The sequence below is a fragment of the Poecilia reticulata genome, linkage group LG20, assembly GCF_000633615.1.
Source record: "Poecilia reticulata strain Guanapo linkage group LG20, Guppy_female_1.0+MT, whole genome shotgun sequence".
NCBI lineage: Eukaryota > Metazoa > Chordata > Actinopteri > Cyprinodontiformes > Poeciliidae > Poecilia > Poecilia reticulata.
The window spans coordinates 4,879,259-4,898,454 of record NC_024350.1 but is presented as its reverse complement, the minus strand read 5'-3'; the positions used below and the strand labels follow the sequence as shown (position 1 = coordinate 4,898,454).

General features: G+C 41.7%; 3 protein-coding genes across 3 annotated transcripts in view; 1 reads left to right on the top strand and 2 right to left on the bottom strand.

The window, feature by feature from the left end:
• Positions 1-3,955, top strand: part of psme1 (proteasome activator subunit 1) — a 4,484-nt gene extending 529 nt beyond the window's left edge. Inside the window, exons 2-11 of the mRNA XM_008438415.2 lie at positions 170-202; positions 294-356; positions 470-571; positions 1,122-1,179; positions 1,504-1,601; positions 1,686-1,754; positions 1,854-1,921; positions 3,012-3,066; positions 3,216-3,302; positions 3,681-3,955. Of these exons, the coding sequence (XP_008436637.1) occupies positions 170-202; positions 294-356; positions 470-571; positions 1,122-1,179; positions 1,504-1,601; positions 1,686-1,754; positions 1,854-1,921; positions 3,012-3,066; positions 3,216-3,302; positions 3,681-3,761 (714 nt within the window). The 3' untranslated portion in view covers positions 3,762-3,955. The remainder of the gene's footprint in view (positions 1-169; positions 203-293; positions 357-469; positions 572-1,121; positions 1,180-1,503; positions 1,602-1,685; positions 1,755-1,853; positions 1,922-3,011; positions 3,067-3,215; positions 3,303-3,680) is intronic.
• On the bottom strand, positions 3,795-6,613 carry fitm1 (fat storage inducing transmembrane protein 1). Its single transcript, XM_008438416.2, has 2 exons — positions 6,208-6,613; positions 3,795-5,179 (listed from the first exon to the last, which is right to left on the bottom strand). The coding sequence occupies exons 1-2, from the start codon at positions 6,492-6,494 to the stop codon at positions 4,525-4,527; spliced, it is 942 nt and encodes a 313-aa protein (XP_008436638.1). The 5' UTR covers positions 6,495-6,613; the 3' UTR covers positions 3,795-4,524.
• Positions 6,614-9,060: 2,447 nt separating this feature from the next.
• Positions 9,061-19,196, bottom strand: part of dcaf11 (ddb1 and cul4 associated factor 11) — a 15,441-nt gene continuing 5,305 nt past the window's right edge. Inside the window, exons 6-15 of the mRNA XM_008438414.2 lie at positions 18,927-19,027; positions 17,974-18,120; positions 16,621-16,675; positions 16,168-16,236; positions 15,905-15,962; positions 14,553-14,738; positions 14,296-14,449; positions 13,422-13,574; positions 11,354-11,460; positions 9,061-9,945 (exon numbers count right to left, since the gene is read on the bottom strand). Coding sequence (XP_008436636.1) covers positions 9,871-9,945; positions 11,354-11,460; positions 13,422-13,574; positions 14,296-14,449; positions 14,553-14,738; positions 15,905-15,962; positions 16,168-16,236; positions 16,621-16,675; positions 17,974-18,120; positions 18,927-19,027 — 1,105 coding nt within the window. The 3' untranslated portion in view covers positions 9,061-9,870. The remainder of the gene's footprint in view (positions 9,946-11,353; positions 11,461-13,421; positions 13,575-14,295; positions 14,450-14,552; positions 14,739-15,904; positions 15,963-16,167; positions 16,237-16,620; positions 16,676-17,973; positions 18,121-18,926; positions 19,028-19,196) is intronic.

Genomic DNA, 19,196 nt, shown 5'->3' with positions numbered 1-19,196 from the left:
GGCAGCTGTGTGTTGGCTTTGATTAGCAGGCAGACATTAGGGCTGGGGTCAGGTCAGGTCAAGGCTCAGGTTAGCCTCACGGCCTACAGTAGCGTTGCGTCGAGAAATATAATCCGAGCAGGCTGCAGGCTGTCACTATAAAAGCTCTAAAGTGATATTTTTGTTTCAGGTGGATGACTTCTGTCAAAACCTTTCCAAGGAGGTGATGTTTTATTTTTAATATTGTTTTTGGAAATATTTGGACTCTCAGTGATTTTTGAGTGTTTGTTATTGACGTGAATTGTCTTTAACAGGCAGAGCAGCTGCTGTCCAATTTTTTTCCTGAGAAGATTGAACAGCTGCAGATGCTCCTGAAGGTATGAGGAACTCCTCCTTCTCATCAAAAGTTCTTAGAAGTGAAACCAAAAACATTCATGGTGTATTTTATGAAAAAACGTCACACCTTTTGGGGTTTTTATTGTTATGGCAGACATCTTTCAGCTGCGATGACCTAGCTTCCCTGAAGGCGCCACTGGACATCCCAATCCCAGACCTGGCCAAAGAGGAGGCCAAGCGCAAGAAGAAGGAGGAGGTCGGTCCTGAACAAAAATGGTGTCCAACTCTGACCTGGATTAAATAACATAAATATAACATTTTATTAGTTTTTTAATTTCTCACTTCAAGCTCATTAGCTCAGTGTTTTTATCTTTGTTTTTACGTTTTAAGTATGGCACTGAAAATGATTTCTTGGCTACCGTGGCAACAAATCTCTCCAGGACTTTCATAGACCTAAAGATGTGTGGGCCTTTTGTTTCAGATGATGCATAATCCCCTTCAATATTTTTACTTGGCAGAATAAGTCCCACAAGAGGTGTTCACATATAAATAAAACAAAAATAAATCTCCTTACATAAAAATAAATATTACATCCTATCTGCAACATATTTGATGTCGATATTTTTCAGGGGATTAAGTGAAAATGATCAGTCTGCTAAGTTTTGGAAGGAAGCTTTATTTGCAAATGCGCTTAAAATGTTGGTACATGTTCATTTTAAATAGTCATAAAGCACACGTGAGTAAGCTGTTCAGCAGACAATCGGTGAAAAACACTTGACGAGAGACTTTTCGTTCTCGTGTTGCAGAAAGAGGCGAAGGAAGGGAAGAAGGACAAAGACGGCGATAAAGAGGAGGAGGATTCAGGTAAAACTGGAACAAAGAGGAGCTGTTTCCCAACACCAGTCACGGCGCCTTGCTAAAGCATTCATAACTCATGAACCTTTTCGTGTTTTCTCACATTACAGCTACAGACTTCAATGTGTTTCGTGAGGGGGTATCATGTGACAGGCCAAAACAAAAGTAGAGCAGAATTAGGAAGTGAAAGAAAAAGGAAATGTAAAGGGGATGGGTACTTTACCAAGGCGCTGCAAACTACTGATTAGAACAACGAACAAAACTAAATTAATTCAGAAAACGGCTCCAATTCTGCCTCTCTAAAGTATGCATGTGTGACTCCATGTCCTCTAGGGCCTCCTTGTGGTCCCATCTGCAGCAACGAGAGAGTGGAGAGTCTCTTGAATGAGGTCAAACCTGAGATCCAGACTCTGAAGGAGAAGCTCAACACGGTCAGTGTATCGTTTTAGTCTTTCCGGTTACCTCCTGCAGATCTGTTAGACCTAATTAACGAGTCGGACGATGTTTCCTGTCAGGTGTCAATGTGGGTGCAGTTGCAGATCCCCAGGATTGAAGATGGCAACAACTTTGGAGTGGCCGTACAGGTTGGTAACTATTAAAAATCTGCTGGTAAAACGTAGACATGCTCTAACGCTGTTGGAATGATGTGGAGCTGAACTTTCAACGTTCGATCTTGTTAACAGGAGAAAGTATTTGAGCTGCTGACCAACACGCGCACCAAGATCGAAGCATTCCAGACTCAGATTTCAAAGTAAGGGCCAACTAATGCGTGCCGGGTTTTTGGCCAAAGATGAGAAGGAGCTGGTTTAACTTCTGTCTCTGGTCCTTTTCATTCTCACTCGTCAGTTCTGAGTTTGCGTCTGCAAATGTGTACTTTACATCAGCAGATGGAGGGGAACACCACAAGGGCCATCGGGTTGTGTCTGTTGGGTAGCATTTCTGATACCCTGAGCTTTGATTTAAACTCGTATGAATCTGAGTAAAGTGTAAAAGTGACAGTTTTTTAGCCAAAGATTTTCTGAAAATCAATAATTATCCCTATTTACTCCCTGTGTTTTGTAGGGGTAACAAACCACAATGTCTGTCAATAGTTAAAGTTTGCAAATACTAAAGACACCGCTTTTAAAAACACTTGTAACTTCCTATTTTAATGATTAACACTCTAAATATACCTTAATAAGCATCAATATGCACAGTGGAAACTGTCTTCTGCTGCATAAGCTAATACCTACAGTCTTCCTTGTCTCTGCTTTTAGCCAATCAGCAGCCAGGAAAATAAATGGTGCTTCTGGATTGGCTGGTTTGTATACATATGCCAATAGAATATCAAGTAGCATTGCACATTAGTACTTTTGCTCCAATGCTGCGCTTTCTTGAGAATATTCTAGATATACATTTTAAATATACGCAAATAATTTTGAGTCGCATTACACAGAAAAATCTGCAAATACTGAATTAGGATGTAAAAACCAAGAAGGTCTTCTGTGTTAGCCTGCTGCTAATCTTTTATGGACGACCAGACCTTAAGACGTTTGCCACAGTCCATAAGAACAAAAAACGTGGCATTTTTTTTAACTATGAAGCTTTGTTCTTTATTTGTAAGGCATTCTGTGTGAATACAATATGTAATAGGTTTTGAATGGAGCAAATCATCTTCGCTAAGACAAAATACAGTTTTTCTCCATGACAACATGCAATGCTTCAGCCAAGCACTCTGCCAGAAGCTCGGTTGTCACCTTTTGATCTTCTGCTCTGTCTTTACTTGTTTCTACCGGTTAAATGATGACACGTTGTGGCTGGTAACCTTTTGTGAGCAGCTCCTCTTGTGTTTGTTGCGCCAGGTATTACAGTGAGCGAGGCGACGGTGTGGCCAAGGCCTCCAAGCAACCCCATGTGGTGAGTAACTGTCACGTTTATCAGCCAGAAACCTTTACAATCATGTGGTTGCAACGTGACAAAATGTGAACAACTTCATCTTAAATTCAGCATGCACTCACTCTCTTTTAATTATTATTTTTTTATTTCACTCCTCCTTTCTGACACAGGGAGACTACAGACAGCTGGTTCACGAGCTGGACCAGTATCAGTACAGAGAGCTTCGCCTGGTGGTCTTGGACATCCGCAACACATACGTAAGACGCCATACCTCCACGCTGTTGTTGGACTGATTAGAAAAAAGTTGTTAATCACATGTGTTAAAGAGGACACTGCCATCTGCTGTGTTTCGAATCAGATATCCAGCATGTAAACAATTCCAGCTGCGTCCAAGCAGCGGGGCGGTGGTTCAGTGGTGCCCCAGTTAATAGGAAGGCAATGAAACGAATTGCTTTGCTTGTGTTTAAACTGATTAGCGCGCCATATCCCGTCCAATAACCCGTGCTTCTCGCCCCTTTGGTCTTTGTCCTCCCATGTTTGACGCTGGCGATGAAGACTGCTCACTCGGGTCTCATGTCTCCCTCGTAATCATTTCATCCTGCTGTTTCTCTCTCTCTTCCTCTCTCGCCCCTCAGGCGGTGCTGTTTGACATCATTAACAAGAACTACGACAAGATTAAGAAGCCCAGAGGAGATGGGAAAGCTCTCATCTACTGAGATACTGAGACCAGCTTTGTTTTTTTCTTGGTCTTTTTTTTATTTTTATTTTTTTTTAGACAAGCTACTGCTACTTTTCTGTGACACTGATTGAATTCCAAAACACACACGTCCTGGCAGAGAATGACGTTCTCCCAGAGCGCTGCATGCATGTTGTTTCAGATGACAAAAAAATAAAACAGGATTCTTACGAGTGTTCTGCTGATTACTTTGAACAAATTTAAAGGGGCAGTGTTGCGTACAATTAACTTTTTTTTCATTTCTATATTGTTCTATGCTTTGATTCCTTTAATCTCCCATGGCAACCACTCAAAAGGCAAAAACATTTGCTCTCACCAACCGGCACATTTTCAACGTAGCCACTAACTGGAGCTGCAGCCTCCCAGCCGAGCCTCTGCCTCCCAGAGCACGCCTCCACCCGCCCCCTCCCCCACTCGGCTCCTTTAGACTAGCCAGCAGCAATAAGCGAACACCTGAGCCTCTGCAGAGCTCGTTATACGTGAAACGCTCTAAGGAACAACTGTAGATGGGGAAAATAGTGGAAAGTTGTTGGTGACTTCCTGAAGGTGGCAGGAGCTTCTTAAAGAGACAGAGACCCAATTTCAAGATGTTCAATTGCGAAGTCAAGTTTCTTCGAAGTCATAATTGATAAATGTATTATTTTTATAACAGCTGAAGATAAGTTGCTTGATTGTGCTATAAAATGGCACATTGTACCTATACAATACACAATACTGCCCCTCTCAACTACTGGGAGTGTTTATCAGAGTCTGCCGGTGAAGAGGGCCTCTCCGGGTAAACCAGGGGACCCCTGACTGGGCGTTAGCCGGTACCATCCCTGATAGAGGCCCCTCCACCCCAGGTAGCCCAGAGCTCCTCCCAGCTGCTGAGACGGCCATGCAGGAAAGTATGCCAGCAAGCACAGGAGCAGGACCAACCATATGACGAGCAGAACTACACAGAGGAGGAAGAGGACTCCCAACGGAGAGCTAGGGGACCTATGAAGACGCCTCTCCTGCGCCAGGTGGCAACCGAATACGGACAGTTCCTCCACAAGCAGCAGGCAGCACAGGCAGAGGACGAGCGTTTCCTGCGACACTTCGTACCCTCTCCACATCATGTTGGCCTTGAGGCACGACGCCTTGCTCTGGTTTTCGTGCAGCAGTAGCAGAGGCTGCCCCGGGGCGGGGGCGCTGTGGGCGTCCTGGGCGGGCGCCAGGGGTTCGTAGCAGGCACCAGCTGCGTCCTCCAGCAGGGTCAGAAGGCGCCGGCAGCCCCACCACAGCAGACCAGCGAGGCCGATCCGAGATAGGTGGCGCAGGGTGAGGGAGACGGAGCGGCGGGCCGAGAAGGTTAGGAGGGCGACGAAGGAGCCTGTGAGGATGCAGGTCCAGCCCCAAGTAGACCTGAGGAACTTCCTGTAACACAGAGGAAAACATACGGCTCAAAAGTCTGGAAAATAGCATGAAAACATAAACTTACCTGCCCAGGACACTCCAAATGATTCCAGGTTTCAGATGAAAAGGCAAAAAACTGTAGAGATAAAAAAAAATGTCTTGCATCTAGAAATTGAGCTGGTGTCAAAATGAGATTATTCAAATACTAAGTGAGAAGCAGAGATGGGCAGAGTTTTTACCCTTTGCCCTCTGATCTTTGAAGGAAACACAAAGTGATTAAAGATAATAAAGTATTAGAAAGGAGTAGCGCAATTATATTATGACAGGCCAATGTTATAAAACAAATGAATCTCAACTATTACTATGCAAATAAGTAGCCTTACTTTGTGCAGGGGCCATTTTAACTTCCCTAGATTTGGACAAAAACAGACTTTATAGTCATTCATCTGTATATTTAAAATGTAAAATAAGTAAATAAGCATCAATATTCAGTAGGTGTAAGATTATTGTTAATAATTAAGGTTAGCTAGCCCCAGAAAATATTCATAGGAGCGGCCAGACTCTGGTCTTCGTGCTGCCTATCTATATATATAAAGTTAGGTGGCATTAAAAAAAAAAAAGCAATAATAATATAACTATATTTTGGAGAGAGAAGGGGATTCATTTATGTCATGATTTAACATGATTCTCTGAAGGGAAGGGGCGGTGGGGTGGTCATGGCCCCCATTAACCCGCCCCTTGGGGTTGCAATTTTTGAAGGTTAATCTATCGATTTGAATACAAATCAATGTTCTCGGCATGAATAGTATTCCTTATAACTGGAATTACCAAGTTACAACTTTAGTTTCACTCTTATACACTCGAGTGTTTTTGTCATATTCCGTTCATTATTGTTGGTCTTCATGCATCAAGTATTTTCCCTGTTTTTTATCGACTTGCTTCTCAGCCAACTCAGCTGTCATGTAAAAGCATTTCATATCCAACAGTCCCCATAAATCACTCGCATTAGGACCCAAAGCTAATCACTTTTTGTCGCTGAAAGCTCTCACCTGTACAGGTAGTGGTTGCCGTTGGCGAAGATGCTGTACCTGGACACCCAGAAGCTCAGCAGAGGCCCAAAGAGGACCAGCCCTGACAGCATGAGGTGGAAATGCCTCCGGACCAGGCTGCATCCTAAAACCCAGGCCAGCAGCCGGATCACCAACTCCAGAGCGGCGCACAGAGGTTTGAGGATGAATCTGCCCGGGAGAATCAGCTCCGCCGCTACCTTCTGCAGCTTTTCCAAGTTGACTTCTGCCCCGAAGCTTTTCAAGGAGTTTTCGGTGTTTGGATCCATGTCAGTCGATGGTCTTGTTTGTTGCTTAACAGGCTGGTGTCCTGTCGGTGTCTCTATTTTGACTGTAGAAGGCACACCAGTCCCACTTTGTGGCGGTCAGGCATGCAGCAGACCACATGGTATATAAAAATACAACACCTCTGCCCCCTTTTACCCTTAAAATCCCCCACCCCCATCCGAACACAGGCTGAAAGAGGAGCTGTGTCCATGCAAGCTGCTGCTAATGATCCCATTATGTTTTTCAAAGCAGTGGTACAGCACCAAGTCTTAGTGTTGACACGACAGCTAAGAATACTAGACACTCATAGCTACTGTTATTTTCTTTTCATTTTTGCTGTCAAATTTTAAAGAATTACTCCTACATAGACAATCTGTCTTCTTTTTCTGACTCTCCTTTCATTTCTCTAATAGAATTGCCTATTTTTAGGTAAAAAGTTGCTGCAGGCCTGCAGTTCGCTCCAACAAACAGCTACATTTCTCACAATGCTTTCAGCCTTTTTATTTCCAGTGCTGGTCATCAGGGTGCAACCTTTTTTTTTTTTTTTTTTTTTTTTTACGAGCAAAAACACTGACCACTTCCATTCCTTCCGTTAGATTCCTGTGCTAAAAACAGGGTCAGCCGGGCCTGCTACTCCCACGTTGAGCTCACAGACTCATTCTCTGGCAGCTGAACACGTTTCAGACTGAAAGGAAAACTGAAGTTGGTGGGTTTTTCGACACGATTCGAACGGTGGGCGTAAATAAACGAGCCACGCCAAAGAATCTCAGTCTAATTTTAAAGCACTTGCAGCATGGCTGCCACTACAATGTCCTTCAGGCCTCTTTGCTGTGGTTACTGCAGCCGGCCGCTCATTGTTCATTGTTGTTTGTCGGATGCATTTCAAGCAGCTCCCCTGATTAAGCATACAATTAGTCCAGCGATATGAAATTGTGGAAATTCGATTTTCAAAACAGAGCAACGTCAGAAAGACGGTTCATGTCCTGTGACTTTTTAACTGGGTTTGAAGTGCAATCAGATTACCCTTCAAACCTAAAGTTTAGATCTAATCACCACGCATCCCTCCACTGGCTTTTTTTTTTTTTTTGCTATAGAATACAGTTTTGACACTTTCTGAACGGTTTCTAAAACTGATAGCCACCAGCCAGCGACTAAACGTGCTTAAGTTGCTTTGAGGACGCCGACCCACAGGAAGTGGTGGTTCTTGTTTACGTTTTTAGAATATCCTTATGGTTCAGTCCAGGATGGATCTGTCTACCTACTTAATGCTGGGAGCATTTTCCATACTATTTAGTACTAAGCAGCTTTCTGCCACAAGAACAGCAAGAAACAAACGTCTTTCTAAAGAAAGAGTAGGGATATGTAGAAATATAGAGTAGTTTTGGTTAGATTCCAGCTTCCTCCCGTCACATGTCTGTTCCTCTGAGCGAGGCTCGTAATCTCAAGTTGCCTACTGATCTGTGTTTTGGTGTATTAGGTGAAATGTGGCTGTAGTGTGTAGTGCTTTGGTTTATCAGTTTGCCTGCAAAAGTGCTTCATAAACTCAGTCTGTTTACCTTGTTTTTATTAGCTGCATTTGACTGAAGAGATTTTTTTTCGTCAAAACAATATTGTAGTAGTCTTGATATGGGGGAAAAGCCACATGGCCAATTAATGACCAAGTAGTGATGCATACATTGTAATGAAACTGCAGCCGCTTTTCTGCCTATTTTTGTCATTCAGATAAGGTGTACTATTATTGAGAACTGTGTGATCTTAGCTTTTATTTCTCCCAACAGTATGGTTAGCTTAATATGCTAGCAGTGGTGGTAGCCAACACCTATCTGTGAAGAGAGTGAACCAGTAGATCAGTTTTATGCAACCATGTCCTGTTAAGTAATTACTAATTCTACCTAAGGAGTCTTAATATCTGCCTTGTATTGTTGGAATGATTGTTTTCAATACCTTTCACAATTTCATACAAATTTTGCTTTTCAAGTTATCGTCTACATTTTTTGAGAAAATCATCAAAAGGCTCATTTCAGTTTTGAAATCTGTCTCCAAGAAGCTTCTGCTCTTTCTGACACTCCACCTTCAACACTGCTTCTCTTTTATGCTGTTTACAACCACTCTTAGGAGCATTAGACTGAGAAGTGGTTCATATGAGTCTAGCCACAAAATAAAGCTTGAAAATGTCAATTTTACAAAATAACTCCTTTTAAAAGATTCAAATACTCAAAAAAATTGTTTTCATTTAAAACCAGATTGTTTTAGAAAAGTTTTTTTTCCTGCTATATTTCATAAATGTCAACATTTATGAAAATATGTTTTATATTTACCCAGGTTATCTTTCGTTTTAAAACTTTCCAGTATGTCAAAAAAGCAAAAATCTAAAAACAAAACATCAAGAGCAAATATTTCAATTAATATTCTCGTTTGAGATGTACCCGTGTTCCCTTTTTTATGCTTTTGCCCATTTTGGTTTTTTTTTGTGGACAAATCAAATTGCATCCACGTTTTTAAGCTCGTCGCTCCTGCCGAGAACCACAAAGAAACATATTTAATAGTAAGAACCGACAGTCTTTGTGATACAATCAAAGAAAATTCTCTTTTTATCGACAATGTAAAACAACTGTCTGAAATTGAGACTTGAAGAAATTTATAAACACCTGAAAATTGCATATACAGATCAATGTGAGAGATATTTACCATGAGAACGTCCCCGGGTCAGGTTTCAGCACAATATCACGCATATTCAAATCTTTGAAATTTATCACAGGTTCATACTGCCTAACACAAAAAAAAAAAAAAAATCACTCTTAAAAAAAATAAAACAAAAACCCACCTTGGACCAGTATTGCGGACTGGTGAACAGAAAAATCTATCATCAGGCGTAATATTTGGGATTTTGGGCATCTAAATCTCATCACAGCAAAAATGAAAACAAATACCGACATCAGTTCCCCGCAATGCACATCTCATTAAAATACTATACATGTATACAGAATCATCATCATTTTCTCCCTGCAATATCCATCAAGTCTAACTTATTACGTACTAACTTATTACGTTTTAATATCGCTCTGACTGCAGCACTCTGCAGCGCATTTAGAGGTCTGGTTAAATCGAAAAGCGTCGCCTGGTTTATTTCAGCACAAGACCAAAAAAAAAAAAAAAAAARAAAAAAGGGAGGGGGGGGAACAAAGATCCAAAAACAAAAAAGAGGACGTCCCTCGGTGTTCAAAGCCGCTCGGGAGGTGGGACCATTTAGCCGTTCCGAAGCAACACTCCACAGCCGTGCCAGCCTCGTGATCGATAATATCCAGCATTGAATTCAAAGGGTCACAGTTCATCTGAGCTTCCGAACTCCCAGCAGCCTCGTTTTTGTCGTCGCGTCCTTCATCTCTTCTCTTCCCGCTCTTCCTCCAGCGGGTGGGTTTGTCTGTGCTCCCACATGCGCACTGCTCCGTCCCACTGTGGGCACAATTTAAAAAACGGGATTAAATACAAAGTCCAAAGTTTTTTCTTTTGGGTTTCTTTTTTTTTTTGTTGTTTTTAGTCATGTGTATGTTGTCAACTTGCTTACCGCATTTTAGGACATTTACAGGTTACTAAATTCTGGTTATAATACTTAAGTTTGTTTAAACGTCTTAAGGACTTGATTGTATTCTTAGTTACCATTTCCACAATTTCCACAATTCATGACATTTCATTCTAGTTTTCCAATAATTGTTGAGTTACATCTGGTTGTATCCGCTCTGTTTCCTCAAACACCGAGTCGGTGTTTGTCTCCGTTAACTCCCCTTTCCTCTCCACCGTCGCCACATGCACGCTCGGTATGAGGGTTTGCTGTAAAGTCATCTGCTGTTGCTACGTGGTTGTCCAGGAAGAGTTACTGCTACGAGTCAATAACTCAATGCAACCTGCTGGGTTTCATTAGATAGAAAATGTTTTTAACTAATTTGAATAAAGAACTGAACTAAACGTTTCATAACTAGAATGAGTTGAATTGAAAACACTTTTTTTTCTGTAAAACGTCTCAAGATGACATTTGCTGTGAATCGGAGCTACATAAATGAACTGGATTGAACTGAATGAAAGCTGAGCTAAAGACAGCTTCATGTATCAACTCCGTAATCGTGTATTTGTTTAAAAATGACATCAAAACCATGCTTAAATCATTTTTAGCACATTCTGTGAATTAGCCTCTACTTCTAATACAAACATTTAAGGCATAACAGCAAGAGAAATGTTTTTGATTATAAATTTTACAAATCCTACATGCCGGCACATGTATTCATAAAGAGACCATTTTTATCTGAAAATTGATAGATAGGAGTTTGAAAAAAGGGGGTAAAATAGCAGCAGAATATGACAAGATTTTTATTTATTTTTTATGTTGGGAGAAATTTTTTGAGAATTAATAGCTTTTTAAAACTGCATGACTAAAAAATAACATAATTCTTTATTAGTCTCACAAATGAGAAATGTATTTATATTAATATTATATTGAATAAATATTATATTTAACTAATATATTAAATCTCTAAGCAAAAATAATCATCATAATTAACAGTAATAAATTCTATAAAACATCAGTCGGTGTGTAATTAACCTATATTTTCAGTTTCACTTTATTTCAGTAACTAACTTAACTTTTCAATAGTTCTCAATTTTATTGAACATGACTGTTTCACACATTGCATATATAAATAGAGAAAACAGCTTTAGTCTGCTGTGAAATGACAAATCTGTCAACTTCTACGCTTTAAATTCAAGACCATTGTACAAAGGGTCCAGTTTATATGTTTCTATATAAGCGATTCTAAAGTTAAAATGACTTCCTTTAGATGTGATGCCTGTCTGCATGAATAAGACTCACAGAGCTGCTGATGATTTTGTCATCATAGGGGTGCCAGCTGACGTCCCTCACACACGCGTCATGACCCGACAACCTGGACACCACCATGCCAGTCAGGACGTCGTAGACTGGACACACACACACATATATACAAGCAACTCGTCAGATTTGTGTAGAGCAGTGGTTTCCAAACATTTTCTGGGCCCCCCCTATGGATTACAAATAGATGTCTGGTTGAACAATGTGTGTGGGGGAGAAGGAGGGGGGGGCGACTTTTTTGGGGGGCAAAATAGACATCAACATCGGTAGCCTACAGGCTACTTGTTAAGCTTAAGGTGATGTATTGTTATTAGCTAGTCATCCTTTAGCTAGCATTACCTGCATCCAACAGTTTTACTCAATGGAGTCTGTTAGTTTGGGGAAAAAACAGTGAAAAGTTCTTTGCGTTTTGCTGGTTTGCTGTCATGATTCACACCTGCGTAGCTCTGCRCAGCAGCAGCAGGTCTCCTTCACTGCCGCACAGGTCTAAACCCAGTGCGAGAGTCSTAGCACTCATGTTGCGTTTAAAGGCGGCTCGGAAAAACAGGTTACCACATGTTAACAACGGATTAAACAGTTTTAACTGCTGATAAAAGTGACAGAGGACACAGATATGGGAAGTGTGGAAGCCCCTACTGTATCAAATTTACAGAGGAATAACAGAGTTAGACATTCTAAGGTAAAAACTAGAGATGTGCCAATCAGGTTTTTTCCCGCCGATACCGATCACCCATGAGGGCCGATCACCAATACCGATCACATAATTATTATTATTATTTTTTTTATCATAAACACTACCAGTTACATTATGTGGAAAAGGGAACCATGAATTCACCTCAATTTAGACAAAAACTCGTTTTTAATAACTTTTTCCAAGAAGAAAACTAAACAAAACAGGCATTGTACAAATTGTACTGCTATCGGTAATACTATCTTTAACAGACTGATAACATATCGAGGTTCTGAAGAGGCTAAATAATGCAAAGAGCCAAAAATAAAACCTCTCAACATTGCCAAAAAAAAATTTAAGTATAAAACTTAACATTCAAAGGCAAATACAGGTTCCATTACAATAAACAATCCTGAGTTACTGAATGAAAACTTCCTGATAGCATGGCGGCTAGCTGATTACTGCTAGTTCTGAGTGGCTGTTTCTGACTGAGCGGAGTAATTATGCAGAACAGGGAGGAGATCGATTATTTTTTTAGAGATTATCTGTCTCATGTTAGGACAGCGAAAGTTTTAATACGTATGTAAAATGTATTTTTTTAAGTTAGATGGTGCAGCTTTAAGCAGAGGTTCGGTGTGAGAGTCACTACCAGGTGGAGCAGAAGCGGCGCTCCGTCTGTGAAATATTACTACCTGTAACGCGTAGCAGCGGTTTAACATTGAGAACAGAACCAGCGTCTTACACCGCAGCTCGAAGACATAAATAATTTTGCGGGTTATTTGTTTAGCTTTCTGACCACCATGCTAATCCGGGTGAGTGTTTGTAGCTGTGTGCTGCTTTACCTGCTATCTGATCCTCCAAATGTCTTTCTTACTGCAGTGAGCCTCGATGTAGCCAAACTCCGTCAAGTATGGCATTGTTTTTATGTCGTATTAGCTACGTTGTGTTGATGCATTTTGACGTGCTTCAATTTTCCACTGCAACACGCTCCTTCCCCATTCACTCAGTGCGTTATAGTCCCACATCGCTTAGGATTTGCTGCTGCGCGTTTGCGCAGAGTGAAGAAAAGAGGAGACCAGCTGCACAGGCAGGCTGAGAAATGAGGTGCAGATAGCCAATCACCGATCATACACTTTTTCAGGAAAATCGGCCGATTATGATCAGTGACCGATCGATCGGCACACCTCTAGTAAAAACCGAACGCATACAGCGTTCATGTTTTTTTTCATCCAGACAGCTTTCTGCGCCCCCCTGCAATGGCATGGCGCCGCCCCTAGGGCGCGCGCCCCACAATTTGGGAACCTCTGGTGTAGAGGAAGAGCGGCCTTTTTTTTTCACGCCGGGAGTTCCGCTGGAACGCCAAGAGGAACGAGGACTCACTGACGATTTTTCCCGTGGAGCAGCCGGAGTAGATGAACCTCTGCCCGGTGCTGAACTCCGGCGAGAAGCGGCAGCGGATGAGCGTGTGCAGAACGCCGTGGCCGCGGTAGGTCATCACCGAGGTGTCGCCAGTCAGTTTGTGTTTCTTCAAGGCTGCAAATCCCCCCGCCCAAAAAAAAACTTATTAAAAAATGTAAAGTTTAATGTAGGAAAAAGCTGAATGTTTCCAACACAAGTGATCTGAACTTTCCATTTAAACTTATCAAACTACACTTTCTCAATAAGGTATTTTCTTATAAATTCAAGTGTTACAAAAAAGTTAATCAATCCGAATAACTCGATTTAAAATCATATAATGAAGGATTCATTACACTTGAAATCGCTTTTGCAACAATACATTTTGCTAGACGATAAATTGTCACAGTAATTATTGTGATAGACGATAATATTGTTGTTTTGATGTCATTTTTGAAGCCATAATATAAAGAAGATATAATGTAAGTATCAGAATGGAAATGATCAAGCTCATTTTTATTCACAATGCAGTTAATTGATTATCTGATTGACTGCGACAGGCTTTGCCTAACAATCCTCTCAGGTATGCAGTGATCTCTTGTTCTTTGTGCTGCTCCTTTAGCCAAACTTCTTCCTTTCACTCAGTTTAGCAATAGCACTCTGAGAACACCCATCTTTTTCTTTTTTTCTTTATTGGACTAACTGAATTTTCAGTTTTCATCATCCAAATTAACAGAATTAAATGATTTAAATGCCTAACTCTGTTTGCTTTTTTATATTTAGCCGAATTACTACATTTGACTAACTTTAAGACGACACTCTAATTTACTTAAGTGAGCCCCCTCGGCCCCGTCCTCACCTCTCTGGGGAACCTGCTGCCAGCGGTAGTCCCAGTTTTGTTGGGTGACTGCCAGGCGGGAGGCAGCCAAACCCTCTTTGGGTGAGAATTTCCGAACGTCCCACAGCTTGATGGACTGGTCCTTCGAGTTGCTAATGAGATAGCGAGCGTCGCCCTGACACACGAAACGCAACAAAGAGTTGAGGCGCACAAGCCGAACATCATAAACAGCTCAGCTTTTTTAATGACGGGGCCGACGGACCAGCAGTGCCACCCACCTTGCTGTGGATGAAGGTGACGCCATCTCTGTGGCCGGCCAGCTGTCCGACGGGCTGCGGCCTGTCCTCTCGCAGCGTCCGTCTGTCCCACACCTTGCACAGAGCATCGTCGCTGCCAGAAAAGAGCAGCTGGGACGAGCTATCGGCGAACGCCACCGCGTTCACGTCGTCCTCGTGGGCATCGATCTGAGGAAGGGTGAGGGGGAAAAGTGGGGGCGGGGGGGTCGCAAAAGAGAGAGCTGGTTATTGTAGGCGAACTCGAAGCGCCGACACGTAATAAAACAGATATAAGGGATGGATTCAGACGGTGAAGGAGCAGATGGTGGGAGTCGCCTACTGACTGCTGGGCAGAGTGAAGCTGAGGGGCGGGGGGTGAGGGAGTTTGGTTCTTATCCTGAGCTGCACTCTGCGGAGCAGCATGACTAGTCGCTGGAGAAAAGTCTGACACTACAGGAGACTTCGGTTGATAGATGATCATAGAGAGCGCATTCTCTGTGCCAGCGTTGTACATCTGGAGTAGATGTTACGCGTTCGTGCCATTCTTCTTCGCAGAATAGATTAAGCTCAGTCAGAAGAGATGCAGAGCAGCAATATTTAAAGATGGAGAATGTAACTTTTATAAACAATGTTGTTTTTTTATATATATTTGTTAAAACTGTCAGTATATCCTTATGTTACAATACGAGACAGATAATGTGTGGAAAAAAAAAATAGCTCCTCTGGCTTCTCCTTACGTTAGTGTTCCCAGTTGGAAATAACCAATCAGAGCAAGGGGGAGGGTCTTAATGCTGTCAATCACCACCACTTCTGTGCTGTGACTAGCTAGTTAGCATAGCTGTCAATGATGGAGGATGAACAGTTTTCTTGGAACAGTAAGTTGTTTCTCCCCCCCTAGCACATGAAGCAGCATGTACATTGATTGACAGCACTAAGAGCCTCCCCTTGGCTTTGATTGGTTGTTTCTGACTGGGAGTGGTGCTTTTCTGCAGATGGCAATAGGACCAAAAGCAGATGCCAGAGGTTATCTGTCTCCAATTATAAAGTGATGATCGCCGTTGGATTTAAGCTGGGAACTATTATTATTATTATTAATAATTAGAGTATTTTGATGTAATAAGAATATGCTTTGATCTCTTCCATTATAGCCCCTACAACAGGTTTTCTTCCAGGATTGCCTTGTATTTAGTTCCACCCATCAGCCCATAAGCCCCATTTCCCCAACAGGATGATACTTCCACTACCACATTTCACAAAGGTGATGGTGAAATCAGTCTGCCAGTTTCCTTCCTATGTATAATGTTTACATAAATGTTCATAGTATATATGACACAAGCACACCGATCTTCACTCACCTTCAAAGTTCGTTTATTCTGCTCAAGATCAAAAACGTAAAGGCAGCCGTCGTTTGCTCTGAAAACACAAAATGGGAAACACTGAATACATTCTCGCTCTCGACACTTCCAAGCAATTTACAACCTTCCTTATGAACTGGTGAAGTAAGCAGCACGTGCTCCCTCAAGACAAACGGCTGCAACAACGGATTCAATTTTCCTTAAAAGAGCTCAGTGCTGCCTGTCAGTCACTGCTTTGACGCGTTAGAGCGAGTTGGACTCACCCGCCCAGAATCTCTTTGCCATCTGTTGACGCAGCCAGCGAGAACACGCAGAACCTCCTCTCATCTGGACTACAGAGCACACACACACACACGCACGCACGCACGCACGCACACACACACACACACACGTTATTATCACAAAGCAGTAAATGCCAACCACGCAGCCGACCAAGTGATATTGCACATCAAAAAGAAAAGAATAAATCAAAAAAATAAATAAATAAATACATTAAAAAAAAACAGCGACATGAGTTTGAATGAATGATCTCTGCGTTGGACAGAGGGACACAGACACACACGAAGAGGAGGGACAGGATGGATGATGGGGCGACAGATGCTGACAGCGTCATTCGTCCCGGTGGAAATGAAGGGGGAGTTGGAGGAGGCCAGGCGGGTAAGGAGTGATAGATTACCTGCTTAATGTTATAAGTTACTATGAGGGGAAACACTAACTTGAGGTCCAGGGCGGTGTGGTTTTCACTGTCTCCATCTATACTGCACAAATGAACTGTGGGAGAGACAGAAATAGAGAGAGAGAGAGAGAGAGAGAGAGAGAGAGAGAGAGAGAGAGAGAGCGAGCAAGTGAGAAGCAAAATTTCTTTATCGCACCAGTTGAATAAAAGATTTTGGAATATGCACGGGATAGCTATCGATAGCTCATAGTGAGGTTTATACAAGAATAAACAGTTTTTGCATTTTCCTGAGTGTGTCAAAATAAGAGATTGATTGACAGCACCGTGACCCTCCTCCTCCTGGCTCTGATTGGTTGCTCCTGACTCAGCTGTGTTTTTATGCAGATGGCAGTAGGACCACATGGACAAGGTAAAGAAGTTTAATTTTTTTCTTCTTTTTTTTCTTTCACAGATTATCGGTCTCATAATATACTGTCATGACATAGTGACACTTTTAAGAAATGTCAATATGTTTTCAAAAAGTTACCTAACGCAGCTTTAGGTTTGGGTTTCAAAATCAAAAAGGTGAAAAATATTTTGTACAAATAATTAATATTTCATGTTATTTTGGTGGCACAAGGAATAAATGTTACTTTCTTGTTTTAAATAAAATAAATTAGATACACATTTATATTCTGATGACTTAATTATTTGAATGACTAATGATTACTTTATTTATGGAGAAGCGGCAAAAGCAAATGAGGTGGATCAGCAGGGCTTGCACGCTTTCACATTGACAACTGATGTGAAACATCGTCCCAGCTGCCCCGTAAATTAAAACGATAGCTGCTAGCAACGACACTTTGAAGTTCTGCTGCAGAACGACGGGTGAGGAAAGCAGAGGAATGGGACGAGTCATGATCCGAACATCATCTGTAAAACATGTGTGAGCATAAGAACTTCAAACAGCTCTGTTATTAGTAAAATCTGTTTTACAGCAGCTGCTCTCCTAAGAAACAGCACGACTTTGCCTCTGCATTAAATATAAACAATTAATGACTCACAACAAGAACAGAATCGGATTTTCCCGAGCTGCTCTTTTATGTCCTTCTTAAAGAGAAACCAAAACGACTAAAATCAGTAAACCAAAGCTTCGCCAAAACCGCATCTCAGAAATTGGCAAGAAAATTCCGACCGACGTGGGAAAAAAACCCCGCGCAAACACGAGACGCGGTCACTAAATTTGGGCAAATACATTCCCTGTTGTAACAGTGTTTCATTTCTCATTTTACCTTTAATACACTGACATTTAGCGTAGCAAACCGTCTCACTGATTTGGAGCTAGATACATTTTCAATTCGTCTCCCATTTGTCTCGACATGCATTTTTAGTCATTAAAAATAGTCAGCCTTACTGTAATCAGACCAGCTGGAGTAGAGCACGTTGCGAGCGTCCGGAGTGAAGCAGACGTCCAGCACGCTCCAGCCCACGTCACGCGCCTTCACCGTCCGCTGCAGGTGGAAGCGCCCCCTGGTGGTGTCGTACAGGCGGATATTCTGGTCTGCAAGACAAACAACATATATTTGCACTGCTAAAACTCAAATATTTCCAGGTTTTAGTATAGAAAATGACATTACTCTTATATAGCTATCTATTATTATTATTGTTATTATTATTGCAATAGTTTGATGGAAGTTTGGCCCATTCCTTCTGAATGAACTGGTGTATCTGAGTCGGGTTTGTAGGCCGCCTCACCCGCACACAAAACTTTCTTTGAGACCAAGATGAAGATTTTGCGATGACAACTCCAAAACATTGACTTTGTTGTCTTTTAGCCATTTTTTAAATAATTTTGGCAGCATGCTATAAAAGTCACAATCCATTTGCGTTACCCAGCTTTAGCTTTCTGGATGATGTCTTGAAGTTTTGCTTCACTATTCTGAATCTCTTTTGTGAAGTGCAGATTAACGAATGCGTACATTCAAGCGTCTTTGCCGTCAAGCTCATCGACGTAAAAACTGGCTAATTCGTTCTTCGTTCTGCGCTCAGCGACCTTTAGGGCCCAATTATACCTAAAAGATAAAAGATTCAGGACCCCAGTCGAGCTCTACCACCAGCATTAGGCTCCTTCTTCAGTGTCTGCAGCTGACAGTGAGCTTTTTAATGAGGAAAACAAATAAAATCCAATGACTAGGAAGGAAGGTGGCAGCTGTATTGTTTGCTTCCAAAACAGCAACCTAATAAAAACAGAAGTATGCAATAAATGAGGAATTGGGGGGGCAGAAAAAAAAGGCTTTTAAACAAGAACTGCAAATGATTCCAGGATCATTTCCTCTGGGTTTTCATGTCAGATACCGTATTTTTTACCTTGGCAGGCGGAGAGGAACATGTTGCCCTCTTCACTGTACACTCCACAAAAAGCTTTCTGCAGGTAAGTATCCTTGTGGGACACGTAGTTTGGCAGAAAACTGCAAAAAAGAAAAAATGGTCAGAATAGGGTCAGAAAAGTCCTCGTTGTATCCAGTGAATAAAAATCTAATTGTAGTGAATATATACTGCTCAAAAAAATAAAGGGAACACTTCAGTGTTTACTTAAATGTTAAAGTGTTCCCTTTATTTTTTTGAGCAGTGTATATA

Coding starts and splice junctions, on each gene's coding strand:
- fitm1 (XM_008438416.2), bottom strand. CDS start 6,494: ATGGATCCAAACACCGAAAACTCCTTGAAAAGCTTCGGGGCAGAAGTC. Junction 5,180..6,207: donor GGCAACCACTACCTGTACAG/GTGAGAGCTTTC, acceptor TCTGTGTTACAG/GAAGTTCCTCAGGTCTACTT.